The sequence below is a fragment of the Triturus cristatus genome, chromosome 5_2 (assembly GCF_964204655.1).
Source record: "Triturus cristatus chromosome 5_2, aTriCri1.1, whole genome shotgun sequence".
NCBI classification, from domain to species: domain Eukaryota; kingdom Metazoa; phylum Chordata; class Amphibia; order Caudata; family Salamandridae; genus Triturus; species Triturus cristatus.
Genome location: NC_140588.1, coordinates 201427050 through 201452261, shown reverse-complemented (window position 1 = coordinate 201452261; position 25212 = coordinate 201427050). Strand labels below are relative to the sequence as shown.

Below are 25212 nucleotides of genomic sequence, written 5' to 3'. Positions count from 1 at the left end.
CACATTTTCAATATCCGGCAACAATGTCGCTGGATTCACATTCACACATCTCTCAAGAGTCACATTTGATGCTCCCAGAATGACTTTTTCATATTTAGTCAACCGACTATGTGACATGTACTGAGTTCTGCTTCTCGTCAAAAGAATTGCCACATTATGAGGTACGAATACCCTTACAGGATATCCCATTATGATTCCCTCACTCTGTTCTAGGCTTCTGCATGTTGCAGCCACAGATTTCAGACAACCTGATAAACCCACAGCTACAGGGTCAAGTGTCGATGAGAAGTACGCAATAGGCCTTCTCAGTAATCCATGCTTCTGGATCAACACTGAAAGTGCACATCCATTTCTCTCACTGCAGTACAATTCAAACTCCTTTTCATAATCAGGCATACCCAAAGCAGGGGCTTCACACATTCTGCTTTTCAGCTCTTCGAATGCTGCCATTTGTTCTTCATCTAGTTCCAATGGGTCTGTCATCTCACTTTTAGTCAGCTTAATCAGTGGCTTTGCTATCAGCGAAAAATTAATTATCCACTGACGACAATAACCCACCATTCCCAGGAACATTCTCACTTCCCTCTGGGTCTTTGGGGCTTTCATTTCCCTGATAATTTTGATCCTGTCATCAGTCACTTTTCTCAGACCTTTCTCAATATTGTGTCCAAGATAATGCACCTCTTTCTTGCAGAACTGCAATTTAGCTGGAGATACTTTTAACCCTCCATCTGCCAGATGATTCAGTAAAGCTATAGTATGTACTTCACAAGCTTCACGTGTCTTTGATGCCACAAGTAGGTCATCAATATACTGCACTAATACTGAGTTTTCAGGCATGATCAAACTCTCCAATGACTTTTTCAATAACTGATTGAATATTGAAGGACTCTCTGTATACCCCTGTGGGATACAACACCATGCTAAAATACGCTGGCCAAATCTAAATGCAAAAATCGGCTGGCTGTCATGATGCAATGGAATTGAAAAGAAAGCATGACACAAATCAATCACTGTATACCACTCAGCATCATGTGGAATCTGATACAAAATCACTGATGGATTTGGCACAATAGGACAACATGCCACCACAATTTGATTAACTTTTCTCAAATCCTGTACGATCCTGAATTTCCCATTAGGCTTCTTTAGCCCCATTATCGGTGAATTACACGGACTACTCAGTAGTTCTCTCAGAACTCCCTGCTGAATCATTTTCTCAATTATAGGAGTTATTCCCTCAATTATTTCTGGTGTCATTTTGTACTGAGGAATGTTAGGATAAGTAATTCCCTCTTTCACTGAAATTTTCACAGGATCTACATTATTCATCAATCCCACATCCTCTCCAGTAAAATCCCAAACTGTCCTTTTCACTGTGTCTCTCAGCTCTTGAGGCAAATCCTCTGGATCAAACACAGCATATGCACCAATTAACTCACTTTCTCTATTTTCTAGAGTCACTCGGTACAAAACATCCTCATCTGGTGTTTCAAAAGCTATTCCATCTGGTGTACAAAAAATTGTACAGTTCATCTTACACAGTAGATCCCTACCTAACAGGTTCACTGGACTTGTGTCACAGACGATAAATCTGTGCATGTCTGAAAATTTCCCTATTTGTACTCTTACTGGTTCAGTAAGACGTGTTCTGATTTGTGTATTGGCTACACCAACTACTTGGATTGCTTCATCCGAGAGAGGAAGATTTCTAATATCTATTGACCTGACAGTTGATCTTGTCGCACCTGTGTCTACTAAAAAAGTAACACCTTCTTCATTTATTTTTCCATCCACAAATGGTCCTGCCTGGTCTATTTCTAGAGTTGCACCAAGTATGCACTCTTCCTCCTCTCTTCGGCACCGTCAATAATCACCCTCAGACTCACTCCCTTCATTCTTTAACAAGTACTGTTGTACCTGGTTAGAACGCCTTGGTTTGTTTACCTGCTCATCATTGTAGAATCCCGAATCCGGATTATACTTTTGTGCTCCTCTATTCTGCGGCAAGGGCGGTTTTGGCTCTTGACTCTGCTGTCTCACAACTTTCTGCTGTTGCTGCTGTTGATTTTTCCCCTCGTTCTGCACCTGTTGATTCAAGGAGTTTCCCTCATTATTCACTAATGGTGGATTGGTACATTCTGATCTCCAATGTCCCAGTTGGCCACAGTTGTGACATGGGAACTTCTTTTTTGCTTCCTCAAGATTCCCCTTTCCTTTCCCTGCATACCTAGGTCTATTCCCTGCATTATTTCCTGGATTATTCGCCTGTTCCACCAACTGTGCTTCCTGTCTTTCCGCTACTTTCACCTGTGCCCACATTGCTGTCTCTTTCAGCTTTCTTTGTTTTGCTTCAATCTCATCACTGAAGTATTTTGCATGTCTCAGAATCTCATCTATTTTCTTACTCTGCCAATCCACAGTATGCTCACGAATTCTTTCACTAATCTCAGGTCTCAGGCCATATACAAATCTGTATACAAAATGACTCAAATCCTTGTCACCCAGGTGTTCATCTCCACTGAATTGTTTAAATGCCAGTATCAGCCTCTCGTAAAAAGCATGAACTGATTCTTTTGCTTCCTGATGTGTTCGATCTATTTTAACCCAGTCTGTTTCTTTTGGAGGTACTTTATTTTTCAGGTATACGATCACCTGCTCATACTTTCTCATTACTTCTGGATCTGGTGCTCCTGTTCTCTGATCTCTTGGATATTCCTCAGTAGGCCAACTCACAACTATTTTACACTCAGCCCACAAGTCTGCTGGAACAATTATATCAAACAGACTATTCAGGTCAATCCACAGCACTTTTGACAATTTCACAAACCTGTCTACCTGCCTGTACCACTCGACTGGCTTTTCTCTCAATCGAGGGAAATCATTCGTAAATGACAAAATATCCTGTCTGGTCCATGGAACATGTACATATCCTCCTCCAGGTATTTCTCTCATAGGATAAGTATCCACTGGTTTTTCCTTTTCTCTCACAGGAAATGCTGAATAAGTCCTATCCCCTGATTCTTCTCTCTTTTTGTACCATCTATCCTTCCACTTTTCAACATCACCCCATTTTCGCAATAAAGCGATCATCTCTTTAATCTGTCCTGTTCTACCAGTACCATTCAAATTTTCTATATCCTTGTCTGTGAAATCCATCCTGTAAGACTTCTGCAAAACTTTCACTTTATCAATGTCAACTCCATAGTCATTTGCTATTGCTCTTAATCTGTCATGTGTATTTCTCGCACTCCAGGTAATATTCTTGCACATGAATAATAATTCACCATCATGATGATTTTTTAGAATTTCGGTTGGAACTGTCCCTGCAACAAGCTCTTCTAATTCTACACGTAACCTAGCAACATCAATTGCTTGTGAATCTTTATCCCTCTTTTGAAGAACTTTCATCCATTCATTCAAATCCTCAGCTGTTATTTCAGTAGATTTTCTCACTGGAACCACTTTCTTCTGCGGTTCTAAAATCGGCATCCCTGAACAACTAGCTTCACCAGCATCCAGTCCTGAATTAGACTCCTCTAATCCTTCATTACAGGTGTCATGTCTGAATTTTCCTGCCCTTTTTCCTGAATCTCCTGAAGGACCGGCCAAACTTGTCAATCTATTCCCAACATATGGAATAACCAAACCATTCTCACCCTTCCTCTGCTTATCAAAAACAGGCATAACCGGACCTATGGTTACGGGTACCGTAACAGCATCTAGATTTTTTGTCAGTTCCTTGATCTTTTCAGTCAACTCCGATGTAGTTCTGGCTAATTCTCTCGTATTTTCGCCACTGCTTCTATTTTCTCTCTCCCTGAAAGGATTACCACTTCTTAACTCAGGTGTCACATTTTCTGTCTCAATGATACAATGCGTATCTCTTATCGGAGAAACAATTGGTGTACTCTCTTCTGGTTCCGGTCTATATGGAGGTGGTCTTTTGTAAATCATGTCATTCAAAACCTCATCCTCATATTCATTAACTCCATATCTTCTCACTTCTGCCTCAGGAACCCTTTCTGCTCCCTCTTCAACTGTTCTCACAGGATATAATCCCTCTGACATACTAGCATCTCGCCATCTTGTCATTCGATCATGATGAGTTTCACGACCATGTCTCCTCCCGAACATATACCTATAGTTGCCTCCAGACCTCTGTTTCTCTCGCTCATGTACTTCCTCTTCCCATTCCACTAAAGCCTCGAATTGTGTCGGCCTTGGTCTTGGGTCAAGACATAACATCTTTTCCCGTAAATTTTTTAACACGGCCAGATTAAATGAACCATGTTCTGGAAATGCTAAGACTCCATCTTCTTTGGTATACCTAACCCAATTCTCCAACCATATACAGGTATGATACCCATATCTCGCAGCCATGAAGGATGCAGGCGTTTTCGATGGAGGTAACAATTCACCCTCTCTCGTTTTAACATCTTTATCCTTGTCGAACCAATTTTTAATCTTTCTGAACAAAGATTTTTTCTTTTTCTCCTCTTGGTAATACATTTTAACGCTTACCAAAACTTTCTAATCCCTTCTGTAATACAACTACACAATATGATTTTTCAACCAATAACAGCGCGACTCACACTAACGCACCAATCCTGGAACGTTACGTCACTAGAATAGCTCCACCAATCCTTGCGCGGCTCACACCAACGCACCAATCTCAGCGCGAGCACTATTCTGATCTAATATCCAATGAGAGCGCGGTCTGTTTGACGTCAGCAGTCGCTGCAGTTTCTCGCTCCTGTCTCCTGTCAGTCGTCTACCCCTCCTTTACAAAATTTCTCAGTAGACTTCGTGTCGAATTTCTACAAAATCTATTCGTTACAACATATAAACATCTCCATTGTCTGCTTCGCTAACCAAAGAATAATAAAGAAAATCTATTTCACAAGAAACCTCTCGTTGACACAGTAGCACATCCCTCTACTCTGCCCTTCTAACATACATTCATTAACTGTTTCTTCTAGGACTTGTCCAAAGAGTCTTACAATCAACTAAATGTATAAACATTCACGCACATTCATACAAGAAAATATAGTACATACACACAGAATCCTGCTTTTCCCGAGAACAGCGAACAATCTGCTCCACTACAGAATTATAACACACACCAACCAAGCAGCTTACTTCTACCCAGTTTCTCAAACAAGCTCAGAGAATACCTATTACTTCTCCCGCGATAAGCTTTAACGGCGAACCTTACGGATCCCTGGGACTTAAAACCAGAGTTTCATAGATAACCTTCACTACCATACGCACTCCTTATATACCAGAAATATCTCTACTAGTAACATATAACAATGTCACTGATTCCGAACTCAGACAATGTGAATTTTCCTGCATACGTACAGGACCAACAATCCCGTCTTTCCCGAGAGCAGCATATACTTCCCTCTGCCCTACTACGGAACTGCTACTAGCTCCCATATTCCAGAAGCACTACATATAACTCAACATGACGACTCCAACATATAGTATTAGTACATATACCAACATCAATCAATAATCAATAAGCTAATGTACAAGCAATCTAATCAGATCAAGACAATCATCAATAACCATCCTCTGCTACCAGGAACTTGATGCAGATTGGGGTGTACAAAATCTCACTACTTCCACGGATAGAGTAATTTCACAGTTACACGCACATACACTCACCATACACTAGGGCCCATTTCACTAACATACACTCAAATACTCTACCAGCATTGAACCTGTGAAAAGAAAACTCCTAAACTCCTAAACCCCACACCTACACCGAGGTCGATAAGACCTAGCTATTGCAATTGTCATAATCTAAACAATCTATACATCAATAATCAAATAGAGTACTCAATAATTGACAAGAAATGATCACCAACACTGTATTAAAGTTATGATTCTTTATCTAAAATTAGTCAAAAGAAATTAATCAGAATAAATCATTTTCTCATAATTACCTATTCTAGCTAAATGTCAGAATGGGTCATCAGGACAAGTCTCTCGGTAGAAATCTTCCCAAGTCACCGTCCTCACAGCATCGATCCTCACCAACGCAGGTTTGGGAAGAAAGCAAAACCGCAATGGAATGGAACCCTCTCTAGTCTAGTATATTTATAATAATTCAAACAAAGGAAAGAAACATTTAATTTTTTCTTCATCCGCCGAACCGCTGAGCAGAGCGAGAAGGAAAGGATGTAGCATCGCTACATTTTGAAAAATCTCCGCTCAGAAAAAGTCACAAAAATAAAAAGACAGAACAGGAACTAAATCTTAAAATGTTTCTTCTCAACTTCCACATATTTCCTCTGGTGAGCTCACAGTTTAGAGTCTTTCTTTAAAGCTCCTTTGTTTTCCAAGGCTGCCAAGGCTGCTGTCCCAATGCATCTGGAAACATGCCCAGATCTGCTGCTGTCCTCACGGAAAGTTTTAACCAGGCAAGGACTGTGGACAGATGACTCGCGTCCATATTCAGCAAGGCCTTTTCCATCACAAATTCTCACTCGAAACCAGGCTTCAAAAGTCAGCCATCTTTTAGTAGGCCACAATAGGCCACAATAGACCATCTTAATTAAAAGAGACAAAACAACGTTACCACAGCATAGTGATTGAACAGTGTTAACCCCACTAATACCCTTGTGTGTATGCAATTATCTAGCTTTAGCAACATAAAGAAGCATTAATTCAAAAGCGTTTCGTGCTTAAAAATAAACAGCACTCAGCAACGTTTATTTAATAAACCATGCACATTGTCAATAGCAACATGTAAGCGTTCCCTCGTGTCGGTTTTTCTCTTGTTAATACATACATGTTGATTAATAAAACATTTACACAAAACAAATAATTAATGATTAAAAATTAGTAATTTTATTTTTACCACGTTTAGACAACTGAAGCTTCAAAACCCAATGAATTTTCAACAGAAAACTCTGCTCCAGCACCCGCTCCACTGTAATCAGGTGTCGAAGCACACCCGGATGGCACTCGGCTATCCGGGTGGGACCCCGATGATGAAGCATGTCACCAACCAGGTTGGTGAGTGAGGGGTCTTCTACAGAAGAGAGAATTCTTAGTGCCTTGCGCTCTTTTCCCAGCATTTTGGAGACTCTGATCGGTCTCCTGGTTATACTCCTTCTTTTGTTTGTTTAAAGTATCATAATGGGACTAGGAGTATTTCCCTTCATTTTTATGACAATTCCCTTCCCTCTCTCACTTGTTTTGTATGTCCAGTACTTATACCCATTTTTTAGCCTTTGAAGTAGGGAGACTTAAAAGAAAGATCTTTGCTGTGCACAAGACCCGGTCATTCCTGGTCCTGGCTCTAGACACACTACAGAGGGGTGTGCAGCTCTTTGTGTGGGGACAGGCAAAGCCCTGCTCCTCCAACAACTCTATCTCTGGAAGACCCATCAGCCTGATGATGGGCCATCAGGATATGCAGGGCACACCTCAGTTCCTTTTGTGTGAGACTGTCCAGAGTGCATTCACAAAGCCCAGCTGTCACCCTGACCCAGACGTGTTTGCTAGGGACAGACAGAGGCACAGAATGGTTAAAGTAAGAAAATAGTCAATCAGAGGGTAATGAATTGCGTATCTGGGAATACCAGGGTCTATAGCTGTTGTTCAAAGGCCCTCATAAACACCAACTGGTTTATCATGATTCTCCGCTTATAGAAGTTAGGCGAGTGGTTTTATCATTGGGTCCTTTTCCACCTGATTTTTCCGTTCTCCAGGCAGTCAACTTTCCTCCAACCCGGAGGGAGACCACCTGGTTCTGTGATGGTCATAAAGTCATCAGTATTAGCTGAAAAAAGTGAAGTTAAAAATACCTAATTTCCTCTACGGAGTGTTTTATTAGTCAGGAAGGGATTAAGATTAATAACAGTGTTAGGTGCTCTAGTGGATGTGTAAGTGGTCCACTGCACCTATTGGATCATGGTATCAGTGGTCGACATGTTTCAGTCCTTACATGTCTCTATAGATATGCGGACTTTCATCAGGACTGAGTGGGGGAACGATATAATTTTAGACTGCACTGTAATAGGTAAGTTGCTATCACTTACCTATTTTCGCCTTTGCGCTTCATTGACACATTTTTTGATGTGTTGTAGGTTATCATTCTACCTATAACTCAATGGGAAGTAGTTAACTTCCGGGTCACTGCAGGAAGCTTTTCGAATGAGATGCACATAGCACCTTCAACAGGTCACGCTGCACCCACAGGAGTTTTATCAAAAACTCCCTTCGAGTTATAGGTGGAACGATAACCTGTAACACATCAAAAATGTGTCAATGAACCACAATGAAAGGGCTTTGACATGGCTTGGTAATACAGGAATTTATAAGGGTATTCTAACCCTTTAAGGCTTACAGGCAGGGGGTATATGGTCATTGGTTAGCATTTCGTGCTTTTGTTTCCTGTCCTGAGCTGGAATGAACCTCAATCAGTGATGAAGAGTAGGACTAAGAGAGATGAAGATTACCAGTAAGTAATTGGGTCATTGCTCAATAGGCAGGAGACAACAAGCCCAGTGCTTCCATCTTGGGACAGGTTGAAGAAAGCAGGGAAAGTTAGATGGGGTGTGAGCTTAAATGAGACTAGATGCTTTCCCAGAAGAAGGTCTTCTGATGCTTCTGGGAACAAGCCACACTGTGCTTTTGATGCTTTCCAGATGTTTTTTTTTTTTTAATAAATTGAGGATCTACCACCTAAATCATTTGGCTCAATAATTCTCCAATACAAAAAAATGGCATCCTTCGGTGTTCCCCTTCAGTATTAAAAATTGCCGCTTGATTTATACGAGTTAGATTGTAAAAGAGAACAGGGTGGGCAGATGTCCTACTAAAGTAGCTAGTTCGCCTTTTGGCTTTCGGTAACAAATAATCTTTTCAAACAAATGTTTCAGAACTGACAATGGACTACACTGGGGAATCGCCGAGGTAGTTCAAAATTGTTACACCAGAAATCACGGTAAAATTAAATTATGTTAGTTTGCTAATTTAAAGTTTTCTGCTGAACAGGACAATGCTCTATAAGCGAAAATTCACTTTGAAAAACTAAAAGAAAACGAACACACCAAGAAGAAGAAAAAATACCGGCACACTGGGTCTCATAAAAAATAGGCACGTAAACAATACGAAAAACAAGTTTGCATACAATTGGATTCATAATAGGCTCTAAGAAAAGACTCCTTTGTATGCATTGCTAGCCTTACATCATTGGTTTACTGAACGGGTTGCTATGGGGCATAGTTCGCAACAAGGCGCATATCAACGCCCGCCCCTTTCTCCCTTGTCCGACACCCCTCAACATAACGGGCATTTCAAAGGGGAAGAATCTTAATTGCAATGACACTAATGCACGTTCAGGTGGCTCTACTGAGGGGGTAGGCGGGCAAGATGTTTGAGAGGGCGATCCTATTAGAGTAAAAGGAACGAAATAACATTTTGGAGTTTGTAAAGGGATGACCTTTTGTAGATCTATGGAAATATATTGTATTTAAGAAGGACGCACAACATTAAAAAGTGAAACCTACCATCTCATGGGGAGAGGATATGGTCCGTCAACTAGACTGCCGACTTTGGTGCTGGAAACCAGTGATTCTGGGCAAATCACTTAATCTCCCCGTGCCTGAATGTAACGTAATCGGTGCTCATGTAAAGCGCTCCAATACCTTCGGGTCGAGTTCGCGCAATATAAAATCTGCACACAAAACATTCATGGGTATTGTGACAAACATTAGAACTGAAAAACAGTTTTTCAATATATCCGTTATCAAGAACAACGATTGTTTTATCTCCAGAGACAAAGAGAAGAATAGCTATTGCCGCAGGTATTCTTAAAGAAATTAGGTTTGATGTACCTTTTAATATGGCCTCCTCGAAGGTACGCTTGTCAGTGGGAGTCCTCTTTCCGTGTCTATATTCTGCGGGCCATAAAACTTTTTCTCCCTCTGTATGTGTGATATACTGCCTCTTGGTCCCTTCTCTGTGTCTGTGAAACCTGCCTAGTGTTGTGTCCGTCGTCAGTGTTTGTAAACTATCAATCTGTGGAGTGAGCAATCCCAGGAGTCGGGCGCGAGGCGTGGGAGAGCATCCTCAGCGTCCAGGGTGAGGTAGCGAGTTTATCCACGGGTGTACGCACGGCCCCCGGATAGAAGCAGTTACGTATAGCGTCCCGCGCCCGGTAGGGGCACCTGCATCCGCAGCCAAGGCGGCCGAAGCAGCAGTGGCCATGAACCGCAGCTTCAGCAGGTCGCAGAACCTGCGCTTCCTGGAGAGTAACAGCACCGTGGAGGTGAAGAGTAAGGTGAGTGGCTTCAGCTCTCAATTGCACTGAGGTACGGGTACTCTCTTTACGTACAGCTCCTGTAGTGTGGAGACTGGAGTCTGCGGTGTCAATTACGCCTGGGAATCCCTGGAATGTCAGGTGCCGGGGCATCCAGTACCAGCTCTCTTTCCCCACTTTGGACCTATCCCCTTCCATATGCGTCTCCTTGAGAGGGAAACAGCAGAGCTAGAGACTACGTTCTCGACGACATTCTGTATTTTACTTCATTGTTAATTGCAGAGTTTCAGTTAGCTTGATAAAGTTCAATGAATAGGAGGTCTGTTCATATTAATTGCTTGCTGGTGTTTCTGGAGTACACAGTTTTCAATGTCATTTTACACAACTGGGCTGTTGCTCAAACATGGGACAGAAGATTGATTGGTGGATATACTTGTCTTTTGTTATCTTCAACCCATTTTTTGTTGGTATCTCCGGCCACTTTCCTAAGTCACAATTTTTTTGGGTAGACTGAGTCTACAGTATTTACATTTACCTGTTGTTGCTGTAGGATGAGCGTGTGTGTGGCGGTGGTGCTAAAAGTCTCAGTTCGCAAGTCACTGCTGCCTGTGCATCCCCTGCCCTGGGAAACGTTTGCATCGCTGGCTACTTGCATGTATTGGAATATGCTGTTTGGTTCAAGTTTATTTAAAATCACATGTCCCTCACACAAAATGACCACAGACACAATCCATTCAAAAAGTAATGGATCATGTATTCAAACTTTTCTCACCAGGCAGTCGTCTCTCACGTCTCACATAAGTGTTATTTTGCACACGCAGTATTCTTATGGCTCTGTTTGTGCGACTTGCAATGCTTCAAGGGATGGAATTATGTAGCACGCACTCTCAAAATATTAGCCTTATCTCTAGTGTTCAATGAAAGGCACTATTTTACCTGTTTCAAAAAGTCCCCGCCATCTCGTTGAAAGCATAGCGGCCCCAGTGCATCGATTTGCACAACCCATTGCAAGCCTGTCTCATTGGTAAAAGCAGGGGTTTTCCTATCAAATCTGTAAAAGCTCTGTCGACTTTTGACTGCTTTGTCCCTATTAAAGTGGAATAGTTCTGTCTGCCCTATTAAAAAATTATAATAAAAGCCTAGTAACTTTACCATCAAAACTGAGTATACGTGTGAAATATGTGGCAGTACTGCGAGCCAGCCACCCCCTCTCCATGTCCAGGACTGTCTTGACCCCTCCCCCCACCTCCCTGCACCGACGGCCCGCTGCACTCTGCGTTCCCATCGTCTCACCCCCGCTGCAGTTTACCACCCCCCACCCGATGAGTCAGAATGTGACTCCCAGACTCGAGCCCGTGTTGCTCTGTTAATCCTGTTAAGACATGTTTGCCTAAATCACCTGATCTCATCCGTGCATTCCTGAATGTACTGCCTTTAAATAACTCTTTTCGTCTGATCTGGGAGGCTAATGGATGAGTCTCTTTCGCATGGCTGGTCTTTTTGCAAGCAGTAAACACGACCAGAGAACTCTTTTGAAAGTATGCAAATCGTAACTGTGTTAGCAATTCAAACTCATTTATGCAAACTGTTGTAATAGGCTTATTGGAGAGTTAGGGAAACGTGCTCACAAGTTACATTTTGATGCAAATCATCTGAGTAAATAAACAATAGCATGGTGCCGTTGAGCGTCCTTGACTTGATCAGAGTTTATTCTGTTCGGATTCTCACAAGCGGTACGGTCTACCTACTTGAGTAATAAATAAGTGACATAAGCTAACTGAATGGTACCTAGACGATATCCTGTATCATCTTTGTCACACTATGCGACCACTGTCGTGTATATCATTTCTGAATGCTAAGGTGTTCCATCGGTATGGCGTCACATTTCTTTGACTAGGTGTTTTCCGAAACGCTCCCCGTTTTCCGTTGCAGATTTGAGACTGATTAGGCTAAAGGATGCGCTTCAAGTAGAATGTTCCCATATTCTGTGGGCAGTTAATGGGTGCATTTTTTTTTCCTGTGTTGAAGCCGGAGGGTGCTCATTGTCTGGCGGAAGCAGAAGTGGCGCACGCTCTGTGATGCTGTAGAAACCAATCGAGGGCGTACTGCACAGTGCGTTTTATCCTGGCGTGTAGAGCTGTTTTGTTCTTCAGGAACAAATGATGGGCGGAATGTTGAATAAATCAAGCGTTCACCCCCAGTCGAGAGATGGGTTAAATCCATCGTTATTTTACTCACTGTGCCACCCCAGTTTGGACCCAGCCATATGCATGTCCGTCTTGGCACAGCTCCTCATGGGAACCGTCCAGCTTAAACTGCTAAGCCGGGTCCTTATTGGACCGGAAGAAAGCATCCTGGGACTGGTTGGGGTTTCCCCCCTCATCAGCCAGGCTAGCTTGAATCCAGTGGCACAGTGAGCAAGGGACCCATTTCTGGGCATAGCCATCCCACTTAGGGCGAAACGTGCTACAGCAACGTTTGTCAACCCGAGTGGGACCGGGTATGCCCAGACGTGAGTCTCGCGCTCTCCATGCCACTGGAGTCCTATGCACTGATTTGCATATGGCCAGGTTTAAACTAGAATGGCATGGGGAGCAAAAAACGATGGAATTGGCCCAGGTCTCTGTACTCAGCGTGATGTTTGACATTGTTTAGCATTCTGTCCATCAATTGTTCTTTTTGTGTGGAGAGCTGTTATGAGCACATTGATGTTCACCTGTATGGTGTGTGTATCTGTGCTGTGTTGGATGGGTGTACAATGCATTGCCTTAAGACTACTGTTGAATTTTGGGTGTGTTGAGTGTTTTGCTGATAGTCCATATGTAGCATATCTGTGATGTGCTGTGCTTAATTTGAGCCGGTGGTTGGCACCAGCACTTATTTTTCTGCATCAAATATTTACCGAGAGCAAGAGAGGGAAAAACACATAATTCAGAAAGACAGATGAAGAGAAAGATGGAAAAACCTAGACACAGGGAGAACGCGGGAACCTGCACTAGTGAGTTAAAGGTGCAAGGAGTGTCTGGTAGTGGATAAGAGAGGGATCAGGTGGTTTAAGACTACTAGCATGGATATTCATGGCACCAATATTTAATTGCACCAGCCATAGGCTTCTGAGCAGAGCTTCAGGCACCGGGACGCTTTCTTTTGAAAATTAAGCACTGCAAATTAAGCACTGCAAATTAAGCTGGATGTGTGTGCAACATGCTGTCTTAAAGCACGCACTCTGGTACACAACCCAGAGCTTGCAGAAAGAAGGGAGAAAGTGCATGTAAAGGGCTGAAGACAGAACAGGGTAGGAAGGTACGTGCAAAGAGGGAGTTTCATACTAATGAAGAAGGCAGCACAGAAGGGGGCAGGTATGGAGGTACACTGCCTTATATTTTGCCACCTAAACACGATTGTTACCCAGGGTGGACTGGAATTTATGGAAGTTATGAAATTTCAGACAACCAGAGCCTGGCAAAGTATGGATGCCAACGGGTAAGCCACGTGTTGTGCTGAGATGCCCCAGACCTGTCAGCCTATTGGAAACTCCCCTACTTTCCATACAGTTTTTATTGTGCATTATGCGATTGAAATTGATGGTTTATGGGTGGCCTATGAAAATTAGTCCGAAGTCATTGGTTTGGTCTCAGCTGCTTGTTACCTCTCCAAGGAATACTAAACGATCAGTCTCTGGTACACCAGTGACATTTTGATGTTCAGCAGGCAATCTTTGTCCAGAAGGGCTCCCTCCCCTAACGCTGTGGAACATCAGATGCTTCTGACAACTGCTGCTTCAGTCCTTCCCAAGTGGCACGTGCTGTTTGAGTGCACTTATATGATGTATTTATGTAGCGCTTACTACATCTGACGAGTCATTGAAGCACTTTGCGATGAGTAGCATGAAAGGTTTTTTAAAAACTTATTTTAAGCTTTTTCGACAGTCTTGTGAATGGGGTACATCAGTACTAAGGTTTTGTGATGTGTACCACCCTGTTAGAATTGGATGCCGTTTTCACCAGTCAGTACTAGCTTTTCTTGGAACAATTCTGCTTCCTTTTTTCAATCCCCTCAAAGTTTAACGCAATTAACCTTAAAACTGCACACCACTTCCGTTTGGAAGAAGGATGTGAAGTGTGTGAACTCCAATCCTAGATGGTCTGTTTTTAGGTCTCGCCTGACCCAGCTTATGCGCTGGTCTGGCGGGACTTATTGAGAGGGCTCCAAAAAGTGCTACCAGGCCAGCCTAGAGGTACAGTGCATGTGCGCGGGCGCCGTGCTTTACCGCAATTACTTTCACTTTGGCGGCCGCTTTGATGTTTGATCGTGATCACTTTAACTTTTGCGGCCACACGGCTGCTTTGCATAGCCAATAGGTCTCAATTTGGGACCTTATAAGTATTTAGTTATGCAACTGTTGCATGGCTAAACACTTATAAGGTCCCAAAGGCGAGACCAATTGGCTATGCCAATGCTTGTTCAGTTTGAAATCCACATGTTCCCATTAGTCTTATTCAGGGCACAAGTCCTAAAAAACAGAAGTGGGGGGGGGGACTAACCAGGTTGGGCAGTATGCCAGTGAAATCATGACGCATGCCACCACAGCGCATGATGTCACGACGCGTGACATTGGATGTAACATAACAGGGAGTGACCTAACTAGATGTGACATCACAAGAAGTGGCATTAGATATTAAGACTTCATATGTTTATCAGGTATGTCATTAGTAAATTTAAGCACGTTATGAGATTTAACAAATGAGATTTGATGCCTGAGCTGTGTCAAAAGTGGCGCAATCCCAACGCAAAATCTGGGCCTCAACTGGTATATTAATTTTTTTTTTAAACCCTGTCACAAAGAAATTGGCAACAAGGAGAAGCATGGCAATAGATCTGTTCTGCTTAATTGGTTGCAAAGTCTGCATTTTAAAATATTTTATGGGTTAAGGCATCTGCTGTAAAGGTGCCCAGTAAATCTCAGGGAATAGTAATAATGAAAATATAACTCTGGAGGTGAAAGCGTTTCTTGGAGAGATCTGTGGTTTGTGAAGTCCCAGATTTGAATCCAAGTAGCATACAGGGTTAACGTGTCTCCTGCTAAGTACATCACGTAGCCAACAGATGACAGTTTTTATTTTATGTAGATGGTAAAATGGGTTACTGCTTTTAACACAGAGATCCATGCTTTAGTTTCCTGAAGTTCATCAATTGTAATCCTTGTAATATAGGACAGTGAGCTATGAAGGACATGTGACCCCCTACACCATGTAACCCTGTCTCGTGTAACTTATCTTGTACATTGATTTAACACACGTACATGATTTGTCAATGTATAAAGTGTATGTCGTAAAAAGCTCTGACACCCTGCATTGGGTTGCATAGCGCTATAAAAGAAATAAAATAGTGCTACTGAAATTGTTTGTGTAAATACTGGGATGGACCAACACACCTGACCTTCTTAAATGCATGCATCTCTTATATACAAGGACATAACAAAGTAAAAAGCATGCCTCTCTTAAGTACCTGTCTAGAGATAACATGCTTTTTGCCTTTTGTTTCCCCTCCCTGGCATTTACATTTAAGTGTGAGGTTCCAGGCCACCTCCAGTCAGGATATTCAAACAAAAGGAGGCCGGATGGCCCCTTTACTTGGGCCTAGCTGGAGGGGGTTAAAAAAGCTCCCTCGCTGCCCACACGTTGCTGCTGGGAATGGAAAGCAGACTAAGTACAGGCACTGGTGAACGTGTTCCGGTGCCTGAAAGTTAAACTGGGACAAGTTCAACTGACTTGTGCCCTGGTCTTATTGTCCAGGGATTTGCACATCCGATCCCTAAACGTTTATAAATGCCATGGACCAAAATGGGGAAACAGCTTTACAACAAGGTTTTTTACAGTGTTTTGCCTTTTAACACACCTTTTTACCAAGTATATGCCTTTACAACGCACACCTTCACTACGCATGTAAGGTAATTTGGGGTGGTGTGGGGGTCTACCCTACAAACATTTTTTTTTAAATGAAAAAATAATGCATGGTAATGGCATGCGTTATAAAAGCATATGTGTTGTAAATGTATGCAAAGTATTTCCCTGCATGGTTCCATCATACAACCCACCTAAACTAACTTCTGTCTTCTATGCCAGTCACTTTCTCAGAAAGTTATGTGGGGTTTTCTTGGAGCGATTGCAAGGGAGAGTAAACCTCTTGTTACCTCTGGTCTGCACAGTGATTCGTACTTTATTGTTGTCTGACTGCTTTCAGAAACTTGCACCCTGCTCATCCAATACCTTTTGTGAAAAATGCACAGTGAGCCCATTGCGTGGCACTTCCTCGACATAAGAAAGTGGCGCTAACAAAACAAAAGCATAAACATAGGTTGTTTTTTTTTTATTTACTGCTGCGTGTACGCTTGTGATTGTTTGCTCGTGGTAGTCGGCCATTCGTGGACCATAAAGACACTGAATCATGTGGCGTAAAATGTACACACCAGTTTCCAACATTCATTCTGCATGAAATATTTAGATTCCTTTTTTTAGACTTTCAAATAGTGAAGGCATCCCACCTCTTAGCCTTCTTGTGGAAATGGGCGCTCATGCAGATCTCTGGCTTACATTTCAGCGTCCTCCCCCCCCCCCCCCCCCCCCCCTCAAATTTATTTGACCTATGCATGTCATTATAACTGATTGTTTTTGTCTCCATTGGAAAAATGTCCTTTGTGCTCGATGCTTCCTCATTTTAAATTTAGTTTGACCTCAACTTTCAATTTTTCTTTCAGTCCATTCTTAAGTAACGTTGCTTTTGTCTGCATCGGTTCTTCAATGTTGCTTTGTCAGCTGTTAGCCAGAAGGCTGACTTATGTTTTTCTTTTCACCGAAAAAACCCAAAGGTTACAGGGCCATTATAGTTGGGGAAATTTAATTAGAAAAAAACATTAGAAATTTACTGAAAACCCTTAAGTTACTTGGATGTTCTAGTTGGGCTAACATTTCACTAGTGCAAAACCAGTGAAATTCATCCGTTCTAATTACCTGAGCTAACTATAATTTAAAACCCTCCAATGCACTGCTTATGACCTCACATATTACATCACTCATGACCTGGTCAGTAACATCACTGATATCTTTAATACCTTCACTGATTACATAATCCAGTAATTGTAAGTATTTTCTAAGAATTTATCATCAACGTATATACTAAGGTACTAACATAGTTGAATTGGTATACTAGGTGTACTACTAATGAATGATACTACTTCTAACATAGATTATGTGAGTGACTTTATGGTTGTGTGAGTGGCTGTATGGATGAACAGTTGGGTGTGTGAGTGGCTGTATTGGTGGGTGAGTGGGGTTGTCAGTGGCTGAGTGAGTGTATGTGGGGGGTGACTGGGAGAGTGAGTGGGTGCCTGAATGGCTGTATGAGTGAATAATTGAGTGTGTATGAGTGAATAATTGAGTGTGTAAGTGGCTGTATGGGTGAGTGAGTGGAGTTTGAGTGGATGTTTGGTTAAGTGAGTTTGTGTGTGAGTGGCTGTATTGCAGAGTGAGTGTGAATTGCTGTATGGGTGAGCGAGCAGACTTGGGAGTGCTTGTATGGAGGCGTTAATGGGTATGTAAGTGGTTGTGGGAGACTGTATGTGATAGTGAGTGAGTGGGTGTATGAGTGTTGGGTGAATAAGTAGGTGTGTGAGTAGCTGTATGGGTGAGTGACTGGGTGTATGAGTGCCTGTATGGATGACTGAGTGGGTGCATTAGTAGCTGTATGGGTAAGGTGTGTGTGTGTGAGTGGCTCTATGGATGTGTGTGACTGAGTGAGTGGTTGTAAGGATGAGTGACTGTCTGAGTGGCTGTATGGGTAAGGGAATGTCTGTATGGGTGTGAGTTGCTGTATGTGTGAGTGGGTGTGTAAGTGGCTGTATGGATGATTGAGTGGTCGTGTGAGTACTTGTATGTGTCTGTGTATGTGAGTAGTAGTGTGGGCGTTTGAGCGGTTGTAAAGTGGTGTCCGTTCTATGGATGATGTCATCAGTGATTTTACTGACCATGTCATGAGTAATGTAACATGTGAGGTTATAAGCAGTATATTGCAGGGGTGCAAGTTATAGTTAGCTCTGGTTACTATAGCTGTTGAATTTCTCTGGTTTTGTACGAGTGAAATATCAGCCTAACTATAACATCCATGTAATCTTTGTGGGTTTTTTTCCCCAGTGAATTTTAAGGTTTTTAAAATATTTCTTACCTGCAATGTTTGAGACCGTGTGAGTGCGTGAGTGCATGAGTGTCTCAGTGGTTGGATGTGGGAGTGAGTGCTTGAGTGTCTCAATGGGTGTGTGAGGTTCTGGGAGTGGCTGCAAAAGTCTCCCTGGGTGGGTGTGTGAGTGTCTGTGGGAGTGAGTGAGTTTCCAAGTGCCTCCATGAGGGTGAATCAGTCTGAGTGCATGAGTGATTCTGGGAGTGGGTGCTTTAGTCTCAGCAGGTCTGTGAGTGACTGTATGGGTCTGTTAGTTAGGTGCATGAGTGGCTGTATGGGTCTGTGAGTGGTGCATGTGGGTCTGGCAGTGGGTGTGTATGTCTGTGTGGGTGTGTCAATGAGACCCGTACCTACCCTTTAATTCACCAATATTCCACAGTTTTGCACAAAATACCTACCCAAGTAGAGTTATTTCTCTGGGTAGTTACTAAGTGCTACCTCCTTGGGTAAATGTTAGTATGTATTCTGCACTACAGCTGCTTGAGGGAGCATGAGGAAATGTGACCATGTGTCCGTTTTGGCAATGTGATTGTTCCTGGTACGTCTTTGTTTTGAAATCTGTGATAACATGACTCCTTCTATTGAGGAGACAACAAGACTATAAAGAGGTAAATAAATATCCACCAAATAAGGGTCCTTCTTCTTAACTATATGAAGTAAGTGCTTCTTTCTTTAGTGGAGATGTCCTCATCTTCCTCGGCATCAAGAACGCATCACTAAAATCGGTGAAAAACGCGCTGGAGGGCCGTTTGTTTAAATGTTCATCATACTGGGTTTATCTTTGTAAGTGCCTCAGTTGAGGTTTAATTCTGTGAAATGAACACCAGGGCCAGGACTTAATGGGGAAGGATGACTGCGCCTCACCCCTTCCAGGGCTGATTTTTGGCCCCAGGGACTCCACCCACCCCCACCCCCCCGGTCACAAATCAATGGGGGCAGGGGCACCACATGGCCTCCTCCCCAGGCCATTTTCTGCCTCAGAGACTCCATCCCCTTGTGCCAGGCCGTGTCTCCTTGGGTGCCCTGGTCCCACCCAGGGAACCCAGTGTCCTATGGGACTGCGGGGATCGCCTCAATGTTTCCACGATCCAGCCAGCCCCCTTTCTGAGGGAGCCAGTATTGCTCTCGTATGCAGGGAGATGCTGGAAAAGCAGCTCCATTCGTGCAAGAGCAATAGTTTGATGTGTTTCCCTGGCTGCGGGTACGAAAAGAGGGCAGTCTCCACTTCCAGCAGACTGTAACATTTTAAACAGCTCCCGCTTGCTGGAAGCAGTGTTTTCTTTAGCTTGGTGGGAGCTATCACAACTCCCGCCAAGCAAAAGCAAACAGCTGCATCCCAAGGTGGGATTCCCGGAACATAGCAGGAGATGGCCCTGGGGTGTGGCGGATCCCCGGGCCCTTATTCGTTCAAGGATGGGGGGTGCAGCCCCCCCCCCCCTCCTTTGGCCTGCATGAGCCACACCGGGAAGCTGGTGGTCCTGTGACCCTGTAGCGCCCGGATTTCATTTTTGAATTTCCGTGGGATGGTGGTGGTCCCTGGGGGCTGTGGTCCTGGTGGGCCCCCTCTATATTCTTGCATTTAGCCCAGGGGAGGTGGTGAACCCTGGGGCTTCCAATAGCCCTAGCTGGGGGGGGGGGGGGGGCGTGGTCTGTGTGCCCCTCCCTCCTTAAAAAAAAAAAAAGAGGTAGTGATGCTGGGGTGGAGGGAGGGGGCGGGTCCGCGTAACCCCCTCATATATCTGTATGTAGCTCTGAAGAAGGGTTGGCTCCGTTGCAAAAATATGCTCGGGTTTTTGGGGGGGGGGGGGGGGCACGCGCACCCACCCCCTCAGTTGGCATGCTCTCTAGACCTGGCCCATCCAGGGTCGTCCTAATTGATAAACAGGCGTGGGAGACAGCTTTTTTCTTATTTGTATTTCTTTATTTTAATTCATGGCAATATTTGCAAATTTGCTGGCGGGCAAAGTCTTTGCGGTAGTAGATCTACAAATTTGGATTTCTTTTAATTCCTTGCAAACTACTGAACAGATATACACCATGTAGTCAGTCAATTACTTTTATTCGATTAATAAAAATCAAAAAAAGACATAAACAGTCACATAAAATACAGGACAAAAGTTCATCAATTACAATAGTGATTCTAAATAACATTGTCAAGATTTAAAAAAGGTTGAAATGAACATATTTCCATGAGTTCAATTCAAAATTTAAAAAAATAAATAAGATGCAATAATATAATTTCAATGTAAAAAGTCTAATAAGAATAAAAACTCCAACAGGAGAAACCACCAGCCCTTCACACCAGGTCAGTCATATTGGGACTTGGCCGTACGCTGACACGCTTCTTGTTTATGCGAACAGCCGCAACTAAAAAGCTTGATACATAGAATGCAATGTTAATGCTGGGTAAAAGTTGCAAGAACAGGAGCGCTGGCCGCACTTGTAAAAAAACAGCCTCCTTTAGGATAGGTAACAGGTATTTTTTCCTAATCTGTGCATAGTGCTCACAGAACATAATAAAATGTAGTGTGTCCTGAGTAGAGAAATTGTCACAATCACATGGGGTTGCGTTTTCAGGGGTAGCCCATGTGGGAAAAAAACCAAGCACAAAATGTATCAGATTAAAGCGAAATTTGATTAGGAGAAACCTGTGAAATGGACTGGTTACAAAGGCCAAGTAGGGTTCAAGACCAGGAACAGTTATAAGCGCAGAATTCCTTCTAACTAATGGCTTTTTTAGTTCCAAGTCCTCCCTCTCAGCCATAAATAATGTGACTAATGCGGTCTTAATCCCCATAACATCCTTCTTATTAATACAATCAGGGGAATTAAATAGCTCTGGTCTGCCCACTATTGCCAGTGTACGTTTAACGTATGCCAACCAGGGGATTCTGTGGGCTCTGTCCAAGGCAAGACAATCCTTAAGTATCAGGTGGGTTAAAGAAATTTCCTGATTAAGCCAAGTTTTTAACCAACAAATACCGGGGGCCACTTTAATTAGGTCTGCTACATAACCCACACCCAACTCTGAGTGTATCGTAAAGGTGGGTGTGGACTGAGGGACGGACAACAGGGATCTAAAGAACATATTCTCCACCCTCTGGATGGTGTCGGTATTAGTATGACCCCAAATGGCGGAACCATAGGCGGCTATGGCCAAAGATTTAGCTTTATATACTTTCAAAATAGCCTCCATGGGGGGAGCTCCCAACCGTTTGGCAAAACCAAGTATAGCTGCGGCCGATCTTGCCACAGAGTTGCCTTTTAGTTTATGTTGCGGACCCCACGTTCCTTTCTCATTAAAGATAACCCCTAAATAAGTAAAAATGGGGACCCTTTTTACCTCGTGTCCTAGACAAAAAAATGGTTTAGATTTCTTTTTCCTGCTGGCCTGACCAGTAATCATGACCTGAGACTTATGAGTATTAATTTTCAGATCTAAGGAGGTCATGAAATCACCAAAAGAGGCCAGTAATCTATCAAGGGCCACACCTGTACGTGCCAGAAGCACGGCGTCGTCAGCATATAGGAGAACTGGGATCTTAGTCTCTCCTACATGCGGAACGTCCGCCGCTGAATTGGCCAAAGCTGGGTCCAGAGTATTTATATACAGTGTAAAGAGGAGGGGTGCCAATATGCAACCCTGCCTAACACCCCTCTCTGACTTAAAGCAGCTGGTACACCTTCCTCCTTGGGTAACTCACCGAGGCTAATAAGCCGCGATGCAGGTCCGCCAAGAAGCCAACCAGAGGGGGATCAACCCCCATATCCAGTAGGATTCTCCACAGCTTTGACCTGTTAACCAGGTCAAAGGCTGACGAGAGGTCCATAAAGGCCATATACAAGGACCCCTCCTTTGCGATGGTGTATTTGCAAATAAGTAAATGAAGGTTTAAACATTGATCCAGCGTGCTCCTGTTAGCCCTGAAGCCGTATTGAACATTAGATAGTATGCCACTACCCTCAAGCCACGTGGTCAGCCTACCCAATATGACTGCTTAAGATTTTAACAGCAGAGTCGATTAAGGAAATAGGCCTATAACAGGCCGTGTCGCCCCTCTGACCTTTTTTAAAAATTGGAATAATAATGGACTTAGCCCAAGACTCAGGGATGTTCTTGTCTCTAGCGGCATTAAAAACATTTGTTAATATTTTGGCCCAAAATTTAGGGGCAGACTTGTATAAGTCTGCAGGGACACCATCTGGACCCGGAGCCTTGTTTTTGGATGTCTCGTGAATAGCTTTTTCCACATACTCCTCCCTAAAGGCCAAAACTAGGCCAACCTGGTTAGGAGGTAGCATCCCATCTGAATGCCCAGGTGAGTATAGACTATACATTTTTTCAAAATGAGCTAACCACTGCTCGTCAGGAATACTACATTCCATAGCCTGGATCTCGCTACCAGAAAAGTATGGGTGGTTAACCACTCCCCAAAATTTGGAACTATCCCGCAGGGTTTCGGGTGACTGTAAGTTATTCCATGCATCTTCCTCAATCTCATTTTTACGAGCTGTGATGGCCTGTTTATGTTGTTTCCTCAAGGATACAATCAATGGTCTATTTCTAGGTGTTTCGTTTAATGCCTTTCAAAGGGCAGAGTGAGCCTTAGTGCAATTAGTGTCAAACCATTTTTTGCCTATTTGTCCGCCTAAGTTGGTTTTTACCAAAAGGGCGTTATTTACTTGTAGGCAAATGGTGTTAAAGGCCTCGACTATCCTTGAGTTAGCATTAGCGTGATCTAAACATATACCCACCTCCGTTTCAACCTTGGTCAGAACCTCTTGTAAGAAGGTGACCGGGGTCACTTTAGCCCATTTCAGTCTCCTACCCTGATCTTTTAAGGCAAGGTCAGTGGTTCCTGAAATTATTATATCTTTAAAAACCAGTGACCCTCCCGGAACAGCCTCTACTATCACGGGATTATGGTCACTGAAAACAGTCTTCTACCCTGTAATTTAAAACCAAAGACAAAATCAGAGATGATAAAAATATGTAATCGATGACTGATCCTGAATCTATTCCTTTAAATGTAAAAGACCTCTGCCCTTCCAAACAGCAACCGGATTAAAGAGGTTTGAGGAGGCCAAAAGGCTCTCCAAAGCCTCGCCTTGTTTAGTGTGTTCAAAGTGTGTGGGTGATGAATAGGGAAATCCCCCATCATCGTCCACAATACATCCCAGACTGCAAGGATGGATGTTAAAGTCACCCATCAGGATGACCTCGGGACTATTATGTGACGCTCTGAATTTATCCAGAACCTCCCCTAGAGATTCTAGATGCTGGTTTGGACTGACACTATCTGAAGAGTTATAAAAATTAATAAGTAGCAAAGTTGGAGAATTTACAACCGCTAGTTCAACGACTAGACAGTGTTGGGAGCCTGATTCTAACTGTTTTGCGGATCCTTTCAGGTTCAATGAGACCAAAAGTGCAAGGCCCCCCCTCGCCCTGCCCGCCAGGCTAGGTGTGGCTGGGACATAAAAGTGGACGTAACCATCCAAAAAGAAGCTATTCGATGTATCCCAGGTTTCTTGTAATGCTATGATATCATGAGATGTAGCATAGCCAGCCCATATCTCGTCCTTGCTTTTAGATCTAATGTCCGCAATATTCCAATTTAAGATTTTACATGTAGTCTTCGCGCAAGACTTATGCGCCACTATGTCTACCTCTCCTCTACCCTGAGACCCACCTATAAGGGTGTTTGGTATGGGAGACGTAGTAGAGGGCAACCCCTCTGGCGCCGGTCAAGCTAAGGCTACAGGAAAACACAAGTTGTTGATAGGATCAGGGGAGTATGTGGCGGGCACTGGGTTAATTCCCCGTCTTGCCTGGTCTTGACCAGATCTTACAGATATGTTGGGATTAAAATTATAAAAATACCCCAAATCATGTACCCTTATTTCCGACCGATCACATACAAATGAGTGATCACAAATATAACGCACTACGCGTCCATCCTCAAAGTTAATGATAATAGAGTCCCCTGGGACATCTTTGGGTCTAGCCACCCAGCTAACTCTTCTGGCAAAGAGGATCTTCCCGTCCAAATAGTTCGGGATCGGTCTGTTTTTGTTTAGCCAGAAAATAACTTTGTGTTTGAGTTGTTGGTAAGATTCCACTGTGCCATCTTTAAGTTCGGGGACACCGGTCAGAACAACAACATATGGAGTGGAGTCTGGAGGAAGATGAATGTGGGACTTGGAGAATTTGTTGGCTCTATCCCCAGAGTCCATGTTTGCTCCTTTATGCACACCCTTGCTTGCGGTGTTAGTACTAGATATACCCCTTAGGCTAACCCTTTCTTGACCGGCACCTTGATTGGTGGCATTGTCTTTAACCAAGATCCTGGGGGGGGGCAACCCAAGAATTGGCCTTGGATGACGCCTCAGGGTCAGAGAGAGAAGGTGGCAGGACAGAAAGAGTGGAATTATTCCTGATGGGGTTATCACGGTCTTTAGTGACTAGTTTGATAACATTTTTCAGTGAACAAAAGTTGTCTAAAATAGTTTGCTCAAGTCGTTCAACCTTTTCATTAACCACTTTTACCCTTTCCAAGAGTGGCAATAGTAGAGAACGGACCATTTGCTCGATCTGAGAGATCCGATCGCTATATTGAGGCTGATCCGAGGGCCTATAGGTAATCTCGGCCAAGAATAGGTTATCAACAGCCTGAGCCTCACTCGTCACAGATGAT

The 25212-nt window shown here is 43.3% G+C and overlaps 1 protein-coding gene across 1 annotated transcript in view; it reads left to right on the top strand.

Moving 5' to 3' along the window:
• The first annotated feature begins 10035 nt into the window (after positions 1 to 10035).
• Positions 10036 to 25212, top strand: part of LOC146822798 (partitioning defective 6 homolog gamma-like) — a 198695-nt gene continuing 183518 nt past the window's right edge. The window contains exon 1 of the mRNA XM_085606991.1: positions 10036 to 10303. Coding sequence (XP_085463117.1) covers positions 10229 to 10303 — 75 coding nt within the window. The 5' untranslated portion in view covers positions 10036 to 10228. The remainder of the gene's footprint in view (positions 10304 to 25212) is intronic.